Source organism: Hemitrygon akajei, chromosome 28 (assembly GCF_048418815.1).
Source record: "Hemitrygon akajei chromosome 28, sHemAka1.3, whole genome shotgun sequence".
In the NCBI taxonomy this organism is placed as follows: domain Eukaryota; kingdom Metazoa; phylum Chordata; class Chondrichthyes; order Myliobatiformes; family Dasyatidae; genus Hemitrygon; species Hemitrygon akajei.
Genome location: NC_133151.1, coordinates 7,907,895 through 7,926,485, shown reverse-complemented (window position 1 = coordinate 7,926,485; position 18,591 = coordinate 7,907,895). Strand labels below are relative to the sequence as shown.

At 43.1% G+C, this 18,591-nt stretch overlaps 1 protein-coding gene across 1 annotated transcript in view; it reads right to left on the bottom strand.

Moving 5' to 3' along the window:
• Positions 1 to 18,591, bottom strand: part of fibpa (fibroblast growth factor (acidic) intracellular binding protein a) — a 101,487-nt gene that overhangs the window by 39,717 nt on the left and 43,179 nt on the right. The window contains exon 4 of the mRNA XM_073031268.1: positions 15,884 to 15,984. Within this exon, the coding sequence (XP_072887369.1) occupies positions 15,884 to 15,984 (101 nt within the window). The remainder of the gene's footprint in view (positions 1 to 15,883; positions 15,985 to 18,591) is intronic.

Below are 18,591 nucleotides of genomic sequence, written 5' to 3'. Positions count from 1 at the left end.
CAGGTCCAATACCGACACAGGTCCAATACTGACACAGGAACATTACTGACACATGTACATTACCGACACAGGTACATTACCGACACAGGTCCAATACCGACACAGGTCCAATACCGACACAGGTACATTACCGACACAGGTCCAATACCGACACAGGTCCAATACCGACACCGGTACATAACCGACACCGGTACATAACCGACACCTGTACATAACCGACACAGGTCCAATACCGACACAGGTCCAATACTGACACAGGTCCAATACTGACACAGGTACATTACTGACACAGGTCCAATACCGACACAGGTACATTACCGACACAGGTACATTACCGACACAGGTCCAATACCGACACAGGTCCAATACCGACACAGGTCCAATACCGACACAGGTACATTACTGACACAGGTACATTACCGACACAGGTCCAATACCGACACAGGTCCAATACCGACACAGGTACATTACCGACACAGGTCCAATACCGACACAGGTACATTACCGACACAGGTACATTACCGACACAGGTCCATTACCGACACAGGAACATTACCGACACAGATACATTACCGACACAGGTCCAATACCGACACAGGTCCAATACTGACACAGGAACATTACCGACACAGGTACATTACTGACACAGGTCCAATACTGACACAGGTACATTACCGACACAGGTCCAATACTGACACAGGAACATTACTGACACAGGTACATTACCGACACAGGTACATTACTGACACAAGTCCAATACCGACACAGGAACATTACTGACACAGGTCCAATACCGACACAGGTCCAATACCGACACAGGTCCAATACCGACACAGGTCCAATACTGACACAGGTCCAATACCGACACAGGTCCAATACCGACACAGGAACATTACTGACACAGGTCCAATACCGACACAGGAACATTACTGACACAGGTCCAATACTGACACAGGAACATTACTGACACAGGTACATTACCGACACAGGTACATTACTGACACAGGTCCAATACTGACACAGGTACATTACCGACACAGGTCCAATACCGACACAGGTACATTACCGACACAAGTCCAATACCGACACAGGAACATTACTGACACAGGTCCAATACCGACACAGGTCCAATACCGACACAGGTCCAATACCGACACAGGTCCAATACTGACACAGGTCCAATACCGACACAGGTCCAATACCGACACAGGAACATTACTGACACAGGTCCAATACCGACACAGGAACATTACTGACACAGGTCCAATACTGACACAGGAACATTACTGACACAGGTACATTACCGACACAGGTACATTACTGACACAGGTCCAATACTGACACAGGTACATTACCGACACAGGTCCAATACCGACACAGGTACATTACCGACACAGGTCCAATACCGACACAGGTACATTACTGACACAGGTCCAATACCGACACAGGTACATTACTGACACAGGTCCAATACCGACACAGGAACATTACTGACATAGGTCCAATACCGACACAGGTACATTACTGACACAGGAACATTACTGACACAGGTCCAATACCGACACAGGTACATTACCGACACAGGTACATTACCGACACAGGTACATTACTGACACAGGTCCAATACCGACACAGGAACATTACTGACACAGGTCCAATACCGACACAGGTACATTACTGACACAGGTCCAATACCGACACAGGAACATTACCGACACAGGTACATTACCGACACAGGTACATTACCGACACAGGTACATTACTAATACAGGTCCAATACCGACACAGGTACATTACTAATACAGGTCCAATACCGACACAGGTACATTACTGACACAGGTCCAATACCGACACAGGTCCAATACCGACACAGGTACATTACTAATACAGGTCCAATACCTGGCTTCGCAAAGGGCAGGTCGTGCCTCACCAGCCTGAATTGAGTTTCCCCCCCTCGAGGAACCAAACCGATGAAGCTAAAGCAGTGGATATGGGTGTGAGGCGAATTGGTCGCGGCTGCACTAGGCAAAGATCAAATGGAGGGCCAGAGACTTTTTACCCAGTGCAGGATTGGCCAGTACCAGAGGGCATCCTTTTAAAGTGATCGGAAAAATGTATAGGAGGATGCCAGAGGAAAGTGTTTAAAAAAAAAACAAGACGGAGCGTGGTGGTAGAGGCAGATAACAACAGACAATAGTTGCAGGAGTAGGCCATTCGGCCCTTCGAGCCAGCATCGCCATTCACTGTGATCATGGCTGATCATCCACAATCAGTCCCCCATTCCTGCCTTCTCTCCCATATCCCTTGACTCCGCTATCTTTAAAAGCTCTATCTAACTCTTTCTTGAAAGCATCCGGAAAATTGGCTTCCACTGCCTTCTGCAGCTCAACTCTCTGGGTAAAAAATTTTTCCTCAACTCCGTTGTAAATGGCCTACCCCTAATTCTTAAACTATGGCCTCTGGCTCTGGACTCCCCCCCCCCCCCCCCCAATATCGGGAACATGTTTCCTGCCTCTAGCGCGTCCAATCCCTTAATAATCTTATATGTTTCAATCAGGTCCCCTCTCATCCTTCAAAATTCCTGTGTGTACAAGCCCAGTCGCTCCAATTAGGGACAATTAGAAGACTCGTAGATGGATGAAAGGAAAATGGAAGCCTCTGCGGGAGGGAAGCGTTGGGCTGATCCTGGAGTGGGTTAAGCGGTTAACACAATATTGTGGGCTGAAGGGCCCATATTGGACTCGGCTGTTAAAAACGACTGTTTATTGCTCTCCATAGATGCTGTCTGACCTGCTGAGTTCCTCCAGCTCAAGATTTCCAGGATCTGGAGAGTCTCTAGTGTTTATGTTCTATGTACCCAGACACAGTGAAAAGTTTCTGTCTGCCATCCAGACAGACCATTCCATACACTGAGGTTGCAGAAAGAAAATCATATAGGTAGGATAGTGGCATTACTGGTAGCAGATGAAACAGCCAACTATCGTATCAATCACACTTTTTCTGGAAAATGATCACTGCAATCAGTCTGTGCCTGTGACTTTCCTTTAGGAGTTGAGCTTTTGAACCGCCTGCATTTTTACGATGTGAACTGAAAATTCGAGGCAGGAGGGGTTACAGCTTGGCGTGTTCAGGCCAGATTGAGGTGATGGGACACGGACCGGAGACCGAGGAGCAGGCCAATATGGCTGGGGCGGAATTTTTTTTTAATTTTTAACTTTTTTTATTGTTTTCAAATAGTTACAGAATAAATGTGTATAAAAAAAACGTTACCCAGCCCCCCTCCCCTTAACCCCTCCCCCCTAACATCCCTATTAAAAAAGTAAGAAAGAAAGAAAGAGAAAAAAAAAGGAATGCCTGGATATTGGAAGATCCCCACATGCTCCATGGAGTTCGTAATAACTTTAGTATATATATTTATTTATTTCCCCAAGTAACCAATTATTTCATCTTCGGAGCACCTATATATTTAATCCTGTCTTTTGTAAATAAGGGCGCCAAATTTTCAAAAATGTTTCATATTTATCTCTTAAATTATAAGTGATTTTTTCAAGTGGAATACAGCCATAAATTTCGTTCTTCCAACGATCTATACTTAGATATGTATCCGATTTCCAAGTCACTGCAATAGCTTTTTTGGCTACTGCCAATGCAATTTTTATAAATTCTTTCTGATATTTATTCAATTTGGATATCGGTTTTATCCCTTCAATATCACCTAGTAAAAGTAATATTGGGTTGTGTGGAAGTTGTATTCCAATAATTTGTTCCAGTAAAACGCTTAAATTTGTCCAAAAAGGTTGAATTTTAGAACAAGACCAAGTAGAATGTAAAAAAGTACCAATTTCTTGGTTACATCGGAAACACTGATCAGATAAATTTGGGTTTAATTTATTTATTTTTTGTGGTGTAATATATAGTTGATGTAAAAAATTGTATTGCACTAATCTTAATCGAACGTTTATTGTATTTGTCATACTCTCAAGACATAGTCTTGACCAGTTTTTTTCTTCAATTTTGATATTCAAATCACTTTCCCATTTTTGTCTTGACTTATGGACTCCTTGTTTAATTGCCTGTTTTTGAATCAAATTATACATACAAGAGATAATTTTTTTAATCTTTCCTTTTTGAATTAAAGTTTCTATTTCATTGGGTTTCGGTAATAACATTGTTTGACCTAACTTTTCTCTTAAATAAGCCCTTAGTTGAAAGTAACAAAAAAGAATGTTGTTTGATACTTTATATTTATTCTTTAATTGATCGAATGACATTAATATACCTCCTTCAAAACAATCTCCTATATATCTAATCCCTTTTTGAAACCAATTATATAAAAGTTGATTATCCATTGTAAAAGGAATAAGTCTATTTTGAATTAAAGATCTCTTTGCTAATAAGGATTTCTTTGTCTCATCGTCAACAGTTATCTTATTCCATAAATCAATCAAATGTTTTAATATAGGAGATTCTTTCTTTTCCCGTATCCATTTAGATTCCCATTTATATATAAAGTCTTCTGGTATGTTTTCTCCTATTTTGTCTAGTTCTATTCTGATCCATGCCGGTTTATCTTTCTCAAAAAAAGATGCAATAAATCTAAGTTGATTTGCTTTATAATAATTCTTAAAATTTGGAAGTTGTAACCCTCCTAGCTCAAATTTCCATGTCAATTTTTCCAACGATATTCTTGACATCTTACCTTTCCAAAGAAACTTCCTCACATATTTATTCAGCTCTTGAAAAAACGTTTGGGGTAATTGTATTGGTAGTGATTAAAATAAGTATTGTAATCTAGGGAATATATTCATTTTTATGGTATTTACTCTACCTACTGATGTTATTGGTAATACCATCCATTTATCAAGATCTTCTTGAATTTTTTTCAATAGTGGTAAGTAATTTAATTTGTATATGTTCTTTATATCATTATCCACTCTTATACCTAAATATTTTATACCATTTGCCGGCCATCTAAATTGAGTTATTAATCAACATTGATTATAGTCTCCTTTTGTAAGAGGTAAAATTTCACTTTTATCCCAATTTATTTTATAACCTGATATTTTCCCATATTCTTCTAATCTATAGGATAATTTACGCAACGATTGCAATGGGTTTGTTAGATAAAGCAGAACATCATCAGCAAATAAGTTAATCTTGTATTCTTCCTGGTTAACTCTAAAACCCTTAATATCTGGGTCCATTCAAATCAATTCAGCTAATGGCTCTATTGCCAACACAAATAAAGCAGGTGATAATGGCCAACCTTGCCTAGTTGATCTTGTTAACTGAAATGGTGTTGAAATTTGACCATTTGTCACTACTTTAGCTTTGGGATTAGTATTTAAGGTTTTAATCCATTTTATAAAAGATACTCCTAATCCATATTTTTCCAATACCTTAAATAAAAAATCCCACTCCAATCTATCAAATGCTTTTTCTGCATCTAAAGCAACTGCCACTCTCATTTCCTCCCTCTTCTGCGCTAAATGAATTATACTAAATAACCGAGTTACATTATTTGCTGATTGTCTATTTTTAATAAATCCTGTTTGATCCATATGTACTAATTTTGGTAAGCATTTAGATAATCTATTAGATAAGATTTTTGCTATTATTTTATAATCAGTATTTAATAAAGAAATCGGTCTATATGATGATGGCTTTAAAGGATCTCTATCTTTTTTTGGCAATACTATTAAAATAGCTGTCGAAAAAGATTCTGGAAGTTTATGCGTTCTTTCCACTTGGTGTATTAACTCCATGAGAGGAGGAATTAATAAATCTTTAAACTTTTTATAGAATTCAGGCGGAAAACCATCTTCTCCTGGCGATTTATTACTTTGAAGTGATCCTAGGGCTTCTTCGACCTCTTTCAATGTAAAAGGCATATCTAATCCCTTCTGTTCTTCCGTATTTAATTTTGGAAGAGTTATTTGTGATAAAAACCTTTCTATCTTGACATTGTCATTTTGTGATTCTGATTTGTACAACTCAGAATAAAAATTCTTAAAAGCTTCATTAATTTCTAAAGGTTTATAAGTAATTTTATTTACTCTTGTTCTAATTGCATTTATTGTTTTAGAAGTCTGATCTGTTTTTAGCTGCCATGCAAGAACTTTATGTGATCTTTCACCTAGTTCATAATATCTTTGTTTAGTTCTCATAATTGCTTTTTCTGTTCGATATGTTTGGAGCGTATTATATTGTAACTTCTTGTTAATAAGTTGTCTTCGTTTTTCTTCTGTCATATTTCTTTGGGATTCTTTTTCTAATTTTGTAATCTCTTTTTCCAATTGATCTATTTCTATCATATATTCCTTCTTAATTTTAGAAGTATAACTTATTAGCTGACCTCTCAAGTATGCCTTCATTGCTTCCCACACTATAAATTTATCATCAACTGAATGTGAATTTATATCTAAAAAGAGCTGAATCTGTTTTTTCATAAAATCACAAAAGTCTTGAAGTTTTAATAATATTGAATTAAATCTCCACCTATACATTGATTCCTCTTTATCTATCATTGTCATTATTAAAGGAGAATGATCTGACAATATTCTTGCTTTATATTCCACATTTTTCACTCTATCTTGAATATTCGTTGATAATAGGAAAAAATCTATCCTTGAATATGTTTTATGTCTATTTGAATAAAATGAATAATCTCTTTCTTTTGGATTAATTCTTCTCCATATATCAATCAGTCTTTCATCAATGATAGAGTTAATTTTACTGCTTTTGATTTTGTAACAACCTTTGTTGATCTATCTAAAACTGGATCTAGACAAAAATTAAAATCTCCACCTATTAATATTTTATCATGTGCGTTAGCCAAATTCAAAAAGACCTCCTGTATGAATTTTACATCATTTTCATTTGGTGCATAAATGTTCATAAGGGTCCATAGTTCTGAAAAAATTTGACAGTGTATAATTAGATATCTCCCCGCCGAATCAATTAATACGTTTTGTATTTTAATTGGTAGATTTTTGTTAACCAAAATTGCAACTCCTCTCGCCTTTGAGTTAAATGAAGCCGCAATAACATTTCCAACCCAGTCTCTTTTTAATTTCTGATGTTCTATGTCTGTTAAATGAGTTTCTTGTAAAAAAGCTATATCTGTTTTCATTTTTTTAATATATGTTAAAATTATTTTTCTTTTTACTGGCCCATTAACATTAAAACTTAAAAAATTTAGTAGATTAGTCATTATTTTTTTTATTATATTACTCCAATCTATAATAATACCTAATCTTTCAACTTTCGTGGTATCCTGGGAAATCTTTATAAAAATCTCTATGTTGCTATGTGTGTCCCCACCAATCATCCAGGCAAAAAGATAGAAGAAAATTAAAATATAAAGAAAAAAACAAAATACCCCCCTACTAATGTTGTGGAAAAAAAACACAACATTACCCCCCTCTGCTGTACGGGTCATGGCAACCACCATGATTACACACGTGAATCCCGCAGTAACCGATCCACAGCCTCCCAGCCCCCCCCCCCCCGCAACATAAAAAAGTACATGTATAAGAAGAGAAAAAAAATACTATTCTCATTTAGTATTTCTAAAATTTTGCTTTTCTCTTCTATAATATCCATAAATGTCCATCACTTCTGTTCGTTGGGTCTATCTTCATTTTAATCCATTACGTTTGGAAGCCTCTATGTGTAATTAGCGAATAGATGGAAGTTTTTGTACAAACTCCTCCGCTTTTCGATAATCGGAAAAAAAAAATTTCCCTCCTCCAAAAAAATTATCAGTGTTGCTGGATGGCGCATTGTTAAATTTATAACCCTTTTCCCTTAAGGCTTTTTTCGCTGGGTTAAATTCCTTCTTTCTCTTCAACAGGTTGTAACTTATATCAGGATAAAAAAGAACTGGTTTCCCTGCTATCATCAGTGGCCCGTTTCTATTTTTGGCACTTTGGGCAGCGGCCTTCAGGATCTTTTCTTTGTCTTGGTATCGTAAGCATTTTATCAAAATTGATCGTGGGTTTTGATCAGCTCGAGGTCTTGACCTTAAGGATCTATGAGCCCTTTCTATCTCAATTGGAGTTTCGCTTTCCATTTCCAATTTTTCAGGGATCCATTTTTGAAAAAAAATTATTGGATCTTCTCCTTCTATATCTTCTTTAAGACCAACAATTTTAATATTATTTCGTCTACTGAAATTTTCAAGCTTATCAATTTTTTCCATAAATTGTTTTCTTTCTGATGTCCAAACAGTATTTTCATTTTCCATTTTGTCCATTCTTTCAACCATGTCTTCCGTTGTAGTTTCCAAGTCCGTAATTCTTTTTTCCATTTTTTCCTGTCTCTTTGTCATTTTATCAAGCATAATCTCCATTTTGGTCATTTTTTTTTTCGAGTATTTTTTGATTATTTTTAATTACTTTTAATGTGTCTAATTTACGCATTATTTGCATCAAAGTCTTTTCTATATTTCTAGAAGGACTTTTAACTCCCTCTTCATCTGATCTTTCCGGAAGGTCTGACTCTCCCTCCGATTCGCTATCACTTTCAGTTGCAGTGGTAGCTGGGCTTTGTAGTTTTTGTTGCTCCCGTTTGCGCATGCTCCATCCTTCGCGTTTGCGCAGTTCACGATGGCCTTTTCCTTTAGAAATGGCCACTGTTGCCGCAGTCTCCTGTTCCGTATCGCCGGTGATATAATGTACCTGAGACCGCGGTTCCTCGGTAGACATGGGCCTTGTTCTTGTTCCAACTTGCGTAGTCTTCCCGGTATTAGTTTTCTTCATCTTCCTTCCTTGAGGCATAGCTTGACACAATCCAGAGTAGTTTATAAGTAACTTTTTGAAAGTATTGACTAACTTTTCTTCGTTTAGACATTAATTTATTAACTTTTTACGGGAGAGCTGGGTTCCAGCATCTCGATCCTACATCATCACGTGAAGTCCCCCCCCGGCTGGGGCGGACTTTGAGAGAATTCGAGGCAGGGCAGCAGGACCCGTGCCCGAGAGTGAACAAGCCGACGTTTGACCAATTTGAGAATCGATCCAGATTGGAAAGCTCGGGTATGGGCTGAATCAAGACGGTGGGGCCCAGACCCGAGAGTGCATTGAAGCGACGGGTCCCGGGTCCGAGAGCGAGTTTACAGGCTGATGTTTGGTCAGTTTAAGTGCTGGGTCAGATTGCAAAGGTCAGGGTGTCAGGGCCAGAGGCGAATGACAGGTCAGTGTTCAGTTCAGGACTCGGCAAGGTTTACTCTCTGCACTGATCTGGGGCTGAGCCCTGAAACTAACAAACTCCTGGATCGGCTGTGACAGGCTTCTTGGCTGTGAACTCACTTTCCTGCTCTTTAATTTATCGTTTGGACGATTTGGTGTTTTTTTTGCACATTGGGTGTTTGACAGTCTTTTTTTAAAAAAAATGGGTTCTACTAGGTTTCTTTGTGGCTGCCTGTGAGGAGACGAATCTCAAGGTTGTATATAGTATAGTTTCTTTGATAATAAATGTTCTTGGAACTTTGAACAGAGGCTGTTAGTCAGTCAGACATGTTGGACAGGATGCAGAGAATGGAGGGATACGGAGCACATGTAGGTAGAAGAGGTTCTGTTTAATTTGGCTTCAGGGTCAGCAGGGACATTGTGGGCTGAAGGGCCATAATACCTGCTGGTAGTGCAGAGGAAGTGCAGTCAGACAGATGAAGTGAGACAGATTCTAGGATGAAGAGCTCAAGAGTCTGATAACTGGAACGTAAATGCAAGGGGGTAATGCCGAGGCTTTGTAAAGCACTGACAAGGCCTCACTTGGAGCACTGTGAGCAGCTTTTGATCTCTTATCTGAGGAAGGATGTGCTGACGTTGGAGAGGGTTCAAAAGAGGTTCACAAGAATTATTCCGGGATGGAGAGGTTTGTCATACGAAGAGTGTTTGATGGCTCTGGGCCGGTATTCACTGGAATTCAGAAGAATTCACTGAAATCCATTAAACGTTGAAAGCCCTTGATGTGGAGAGGATGTTTCCAATGGTGGGGGGAGTCCATGACCAGAGGACACAGTCTCAGACTAGAGGGACGTCCGTTTAGAATAGAGATGAGGAGGAATTTCTTTAGCCAGGGAGTGGAGAATCTCTGGAATTCGTTGCCACAGGCTGTAGATGCCAAGTTATTGGGTATATTTAAGGCAGAGGTTGATAGGTTCTTGGTTAGTCGGGGCATAAAGGGGTATGGGGAGGGAGAAGGCAGGAGATTGGTGCTGAGAGGGAAAATAGTTCGGCCATGATGAAATGGCGGAGCAGACTTGATAGACTAAATGGTCTAATGCTGCTCCTAGATGTTACGGCTTTATAACAGTGGGATGGAAACCGTCCTTGAGCCTGGTTCACATGCTGTCAGGATTTGTAGCTTCTGCCTGACCAGGAGGGGTGGGGGAGAGAGAGAAGAGAGAATGACTCAAATGGGTGGATCCTTCAGTATGTCGGCTGCTTTCCCAAGGCAGCTGGAGGTGCAGACGGAGGAGTCGGCGGAGGGAGGCTGGTTTCCGTGATGCGCTCTGTGTCTAAAAACTCTGCAGTTTCTTGTGGCCTTAGGCAGAGCAGTTCCTTGGCCAAGCTGCGATACACCAGATAGGATGCTTTCTACGTCGCATCGATAGATGCGGGGGAGGAGTTGTCTGGGGCATGCCAGATTTCCTTAAAGATTCAAAGTGCGTTCGTTATTAAAGCACGTATACAGATTACAGCTGTGAGATTCACCCTCCTGCAGGGAGCTACGAAACAAAGAAACACCAAGGGCCCCATTCAAGTAAACATCAAACACCCAACGCACAAGAAAAGAACAAACTGCGCAAACGGCAAAAAGCGAGTGAACAACACAAAGAATATTAAACATCACCGGGAGTATTCAGTTTAGTTCATTTCAGCACCCCTGGCCTACGAGCCACAAAGCCTTTCTTCGCAAAACGCATCCCCCCCCCCCCCCCCCCCCGTCAACATCGATCACTCTGATAAAATAGAATAACCAGAACCCATGAACACATGCAACATGAACCTCAAAGTCCCCCAAAACAAGTCTACAGCCTCGCCGGCCAATCCTTGCAATGTGGATCCCAAGACTCCTGCACTTTTCCCCCCCGACAGCAGCTAGCAAGAGGGAGAAGAAGACCGGTCGTAAGCAGGCTGACGCCGCCCAACAGCCCGTCCTCTGCCCTTGTCCTCATCGACTCCAACCTTGCTCGATGCCCCAATCGGAGAGAAGCAATGGAGCCGATCCCCCACCCCCATCTCCAGGCTTTCAGGACTACACGCCTCATGTTCTGCCCCAAACCTCACTAAACTCCCTCGAAGGCAGCACACTGCCAGATCGTTCAATCAGCCATCAAAATGTAAACCGCAACCTCCAGTCGCACGCAGCTGAGTGGGGAGAAACATATCTGAAAGACGAAGCAGTAGTTTCTATAACTATCTGCAGGATGTTGCCGTTGGTCACTTTGAAGTTGAAACGTCCTTAGCATGTTGTGCTTTCGTGGCCGTAGAGTTAAACCTAGCAGCTTCTGGTTTAAGATGGTTTTACTGAAGTGGGTGACAACTTACTGGTGGTTCATGAAGCACAATACACAACTAGAGACTGTATTAATAACACATTTTCTGTGGTAAATTGTGGTAAACTGTCACTTGCAAACAATGAAGAGGCCAGCACAGGCGAGACATGTAGGTGCGATGCAGAGTCGGGGCAAGGTTGAGGCATGTTTCAGACAGAGATGGAGTCGGAGCGGATGTTTTCGAAGAGGATTTGGATTGGTGGAGTTTTGGGGACCATCCACCTAACCCAGGAGCAAGGCTGGATTGATCTGAGCGCCGAGCTAATTTGGAAAGGTCGGGTACAGGCCGGAACGTGGCAGCAGGGTCCAGGCCCAGAGCGTATCGATGCACCGGGTCCGACTGTGGAGGACGACCCAGTGTTTTGGTAATTTAAACACCAGCCCCGAGAGACTGAAAGGACAGGGTGTCGGGTCCGGAGGCGAAGGTTTGGACAGATTTCAGCGACGTTTGCTCCTCTCTCCACGGCACTGAGGCTGCAAGACTGCCCTGGCTGCTCCGCACTCCGAGTCGGCGCGCTCTGCGGCTATCTGCCCCGCTGTGTGACGGACTGAGGCGACGGGCTTCCTCCGGCTGCTCCTGGCTTCTGCTCCGTGGACTGAATTTGGTTCGGAATGCTGATTGCTTGCATGACTTGTGTTTATTTTTGCCTCTTTCTTGCACACCGGGTGCTTGCTGGTCTTTTCTTATTAAAAACGGGTTCTTTCAGGTTTCTTGTTTTGTGGCTGCCTGCAAGCAGACAAATCTCAAGGTTGTATAACTTCCACGCACTTTGATGACAAGTTGCTGATGGTACGTATAACCAAGGAACTTGAACCTGTCAACCATCTCCACCGCACTGATATGGACAGTGACCAAAAGCAGCGACCAACTCCCTCATTTTGCAGACATTGAGGGAGAGGACGTCGGGATCTTTCTACTTTATTGCATTCATCGGTAAGAGGCAGGACATCAGCGAAGCCCAACCTGGGGGTCACTAACTGCCCTTGCTGTGGTCTCAATCCAACATCCACTAATAGGGCCGACGGTGGCCTGATAATTATGAAGAGAAGTTGGGCAGACTTGGGTTGATCATTGTGCCGGCGGGGGCCAGCCGGTGTGCCGAGGATCTGGACCGTGTTGCTGCCTGCCACTCCAAGGCACAGGAGCTGGTGCGTGAAGGCGGCGAGCACTGCAACCGTGTCTGGTTGTCTTGCACGTTACTCTTGCGGCTGCCAGACCCTGTTGGGCATTGGCGATGTGAGATGCCGCAGGCCTGTTTCCCCTGTGCGGCGGTGTGACAAGTGGTGTGGGAGCTGCATGGTCTCGGTTGTAGAGAGCACAGGTGTCCCCCGCTTTCCGAACGTTCACTTTACGACGTTTCGCTTTCACGAAAGACCAACATTAGTACCCGTTTTTGTTAACCGAGAGAGGATTTTCGCTTTTACAGAAAAAGACGCCCGCTTTAAACTTGTGTTTACCTGAGAAAGACTACCATGACTGTGAAGCTTTGCACGGGCAGGTGTGTGCGCACGTGTGTACATGCCGATTTTTTTCTACAAATCAGTTTTGGCTCAATCTTCCCGATTCTGGTAAGCGAAACTACACCGTACATGCATTATTTCTACTTTATATAGGCTGTGTATTTATCATATCATTCCTGCTTTTACTATATGTTCGTGTTATTTTAGGTTTTATGTGCTATTTGGTTTGATTTGGTAGGTTATTTTTTGGGTCTGGGAACGCTCAAATATTTTTCCCATATAAATTAACGGTAATTGCTTCTTCACTTTACGCCATTTCAGTTTACGAACAGTTTCATAGGAACGCTCTGCCTTCAGATGGGGGGGGGGGGGGGAACCTGTACCAGGCCTCAAGCCGCGGCCAGTCCCGGAGAGGAGACGCCAGCAGAGGTATAGCATGGCGACTCAGCCTGATTGGAGGCACCTTTTTTTTTGCGCGACTGTTTTTTTTTTGCTATTTTGAACGTACTGTGTACGTTTAGCACCTTGGCCCCAGAGGAACACTGTCTCGTTTGGCTGTGTCCGTGTATGATTGAATGCTAATTAAACTCCACTTTGAATTTGAATTTGGAGCGTTGGAGACCGACAGGTGACCTGATAGAAGTTTATAAAATTACGAGAAGCGTCAATAGGGTGAATGTCAAAAGCTCGAGGGCAAGGCGAAAAGGGGCAAGTTTAAAGGAGACTTGTGAGGCCATGTACACACAGAGAATGGTAGGTGCCTGGGACTTAATGGCAGGGTAAGCAGTGGAAGCATTGAACAACAGCAGTGCTTTGGTGGTATTTAGACAGACACATGAACAGGCAGGGGGGTATATGGATCATGTACAGGCAGATGAGATTAGTTCAAGTTTACATTCTAGTCAGCACAGACACAGTGGGCCGAACGGCCTGCCCCAGGGCTCTGCTGCTACAACAGTCACAACTTAGTGGAACCGGCCCCAGAATAAACGTCCGGAAGCGAAAGGTTCCCTCAGCACGCACAGAAAGCTGCTCCGCTGGGCACAGCGGCTGTTACGGGAGTCTAGGCCTGGCTGGGAAGGCAGTATCCGAGCTCACAGTTGGTCTAAAGGCCTGACAGGCTTCACCCTGACATGGCCAAGGGCAACCCGCCAGGGCTAACTCTCAGTACCGGGCGAGCGAGGAAAGAGGAGAGATGAGACAGCAAAGACAAGTTCCAAGGAGACTGTGAATGAGTGAACAAAAAAATAGGGAAGTTGCAAAGGGCAAAAGGGAGGTAAGGAGAGGGGAGAATAAAGAGAGTGCATGAGCGGGAGATCGATGCAATCACGAAAGAGGCACACCAGCGGCTGTACACAATTCATGAGGAGTTTGAGGAGATTTGCTACGGTGGAGAACATTCAGTATAGAGGCTCCAATGCACAGGATTGGAAAATGCAAGCTCAGCCAGCTATATCATCGGCAATGCCATCCCACCATCAAGAACACCTTCAAAAGGCCATGTCTGGTGGGCACGTATTTTCACATGATTTGGGAGTGTTCCATGGTTCCTCCATTTTGAAGTAAAGTTCTTGATTTGTTGGGGAATTGGTCGGATCCTACACTGCCCTTGTGCACAGGGCTTTGTCTCCTGGGTGATAGGCCAATGATACCTAATGTAAACAATGACAAATTTACTATTTTAAAGCTGGGTCTCATCACAGCTGCAAGAATTATATTGCAAAACTAGGGGAAAAAAAAGACAGATGTCCCACTGTGAGGGAATGGACTGAGGAAATGGTTATGATTTCATCTTATGAACACGTCGGGAAGAATTAACAGTGAGGGAAAAGTGCAAGATGCGTGGGATCAATTTTGGTTGTATGTTAAACTCAAATTAGAAGTTTTTTTCTGTTTCTTAGTTTTATATGTTTTCCTGACATGGGATGGCTGTGTAAATATGCTGTACCGTATCTGCTCTATGATATGCTGCGCTGCTTTGTAAAATAAGAATAAATAACAATAAAAATTTGAATTACAAAAAAAAAGGCAAAGCCTCAAGAAAGAGCCTTCCATCGTGAAGGATCCTCACCGTGTCCTCTCCTCATTAGCACCATCAGCGAGGAGGTACACAGTAACTGAGGGAAAGCATCTTCCCCTCCGCCATCACATTTCTGAACTCCACCTCACTATTTTGCCCTCTCTTTGCACATTTACTTGCACTGCTGCCACAAAGCATTTCTCGATGTGTGTCAGTGATAATAAACCGGATTCTGACGAGGGAGGGAGGTGTACTTTAAACATCTCACTGCCTCAGTAAAGCAGGCAGCGTAATCAAAGACCCCGCCCGCCCATTCTCTATTCTCCCACCTCCCCTCGGGCAGAAGATTTAAAAAAAAGCCTGAAACCACATACCACCAGGCCCAAGGACAGCTTCTCCCCAACTGGTATAAAACTGTAAAATAGCTCCTCGTACAACTCGTTCAACTGTTTTACCTTATTCTCCCTCAATGCACTTTGTAAGGAAAGGACAGTATGCAAGACAAATTTTGCTCTCTATTTCGGTGCATGTGACAATTATATACCAATTCCAGGGTGACAAAAAGGAATGGGAGGGGGAGAAGAAAGAGGGCCAGCACGGGAGGCACAGCTGAGAGGGGCAGTGTCGAGAGGCTCGGCCAGGGAGGGGGCGGGACAGCTGGGGGGAGGGACGGTGTGGGAGGTGCAGCCAGGGAGAAAGGAGTGCGGGAGGAACAGGAAGGGGGAGAGAGCATGGGGCGAATGGCATGGGGGAGAGGGAGGGTAGGGCGTTGGGGAAGGAGTCGGGAGGGGGTGAATCTGAGAGCTTCAGGAGGATGGGGCATGGGAGAGGACACTTACCCGACCAGCTGGTCCGACAGTAGGAAGTTCTGCTGGATGTTCTCCACCAGTGGCCCTTTCATCTCCTCCACCACTTTGAACACCCGCTTGAAGTTATCGAACTGCAGGGAGTCAGACAACGAGCTGTTAGAATATCGGAACTACAACACACACTCTCCTTGTAGACGTCCCTCTACCTTGAACTAGCCCTCCCCCAGTGACTTTCTTCAACACAGGAACGGCCACACACTGACAGGTGATCAATCCCGGAGTTAGAGGGAGCATCCTAAAGAATGTTGACGAATTTTATAGCAATGGACTGGCCTTTCTGTTCCACACCAGCCTCCTCTGTTGGATCCTGACCCAAAAGTCCTTCGAAAGTCAAGTTTAATTGTCATTCAGTCACACACAGGAATATACCAAATGGGGCTAGGTGCAAACACAATTCCAAAAGTCACACATAACACATAATTATGATGGCAGAAAAACATAGTTAGAAAAAAATCAGTGGATAAAAAAGTAGCCCCAGTCCCTGAGTATCATGGCCTGTAGACAGATGGTGCCAGGATGTTGTCTTGGAGCCATGTTTCTGCAAGAACAAGCCACAGCAGTGCCTCATTTCACACAATTGCAGCCAGGGACAAATGCAATCCAGCCCGTCGTTCCAGGGACAAACACTAGAGGGCAGCACCAACCCAGCAGCACACAGCCAGCTCGGGCATCTCCATCACGTGACCAGGCAACTCCGAGACCTCGTCCACACGACCCCTCCGCTGGCGGTCTCACCGGTGAATCGGACTCACCGCATGCTACGTTATCGATGTCTAACAGGGTCTTGAAAAACGTCCACGCCAATCATATCCACCAATTGAGGGATTGCGCACAGCCTGGGGGTTGAAGCAGGCTGCAACAACTCACTAGTGGGGTGTACCTGACATACATGATGCTCTTGATATCCAGCAGTGCTTTGCGATCGGAAAAAAGGCAAAGGACAAACAATTGCATCCTTTGCTTGGACCCAGAATAAAGCATAAAACTTGCTGCTTACTGCCATTTTATTAAATACATACAGCCCTGTGCAGAAATCTGAGGCACATATATATAGCTGGGGTGCGCAAGACTTTTGCACAGTACTGTAGTAATTTTATGTATTGCACAAGAAAATTTCATGACATACACGAGTGATTCTGATCTGGGTCTCTATTGTGGACTGAGAGTGGGAAGAGGACAGGGAGAAGGGAATCATGGCTGGGAAAAGGGGAAGGGAGAGGGGATGGAGCGGGAAGTGCCAGAGAGACATTCTCTAATGATCAATAAACCTATTGCTTGGAATCAAATGACCTTGCCTGGTGTCTCAGGGCTGTGTGCACCCACTGCCCCGGCACTCCCTGTCCGCAACGCTCCACCCTCACCATTCCCAACATCCTTTGCTCCTGCCAAATTGACGAACTCGCTCTCCGCTCCTCATTGACAAATACAATAGTCTTAGGCACCCTTAGACTTTTGCACAGTACTGTACAAGAGCAAAACAGGAACGTCAAGAGAACAAGAAAAGACCAGATGGTCTTCTCAAACCAGACTAGAGAAAACAGAAATTCCAGTGATAACACTTTGCCTCTCAAATGGGGTGACACCTGCTGCTGAAGCCAAGAAGCTTCTAAAAAAAATATACAGGCAACCGTAACATAATTATTGGGAAATTCACTGAATAATTGTATAGATGATAATGTAAAAATTTGATCTGTTCCACAATGTTTACGCTCAGTGGTTACTTTATAAAGGTATCCTCTGTACCTAATAAATAATTAGAAATAAAAATTAATTATAAATAATCTCTCCACTGAGAGATTGTCCACGGTTTTCTGCTGCTGCGGCCCACCCACTTCAAGGTTCGACGTGCTGTGCGTTCAGAGATGCTCTTCTGCACACCACCGTTGTAACGTGTGGTTATCTGAGTTACTGTCACCTCGAACCAGTCTGGCCGTTCTCCTCTGACCTCTCCCATTAACAAGGCGTTTTCACCCACAGAACTGCCGCTCACTGGGTGTTTGTTGTTTCTCGCACCATTCTCTGTAAACTCTACAGACTGCTGTGCGTGGAAATCCCAGGAGGTCAGCAGTTTGGGACCAACAATCACTCCGCTGTCAACAACCATCAGGCTCTAGAACAACACTGAGCTCATTCCACAACTAATGGACTCCCTTTCAAGGACCCTACATCTCATGTTCTCAATATTATCTACTTATTATATTTTTGTCATCTTCTTTTGCACATTGTTTGTCAGTCTTTATGCGTAGTTTTTCATCGATTCTATTGTATTTTTTGTGCTCTACTGTGAGTGCCTGCATGAAAATGAATCTCAGAGAAGTATATGGTGACACATACGAACCTTGATAATAAATTTACTTTGAAAGTTGGCCTTCCTCCAGTTTAAGACCTGTCATCCTATGTTTCAAAGATTCAAAGTATACTGACAGACTGCATCGCAGCCTGGTATGGAAACACCAATGCTCTTGAACGGAAAATCCAACAAAAAGTAGTGAATACAGCCCAGACCATCACGGGTAAAACTCTGCCCACCACTGAGCACATCTACGTGAAGCGTTGTCGCAGGATAGCAGTGTCCACCATCAGAAATCCCCACCACCCAAGCCGTGCTCTCTTCTCGCTGCTGTCATTGGGCAGGAGGAGATACAGGAGCCTCAGGAGTCACACCACCAGGCTCAGGA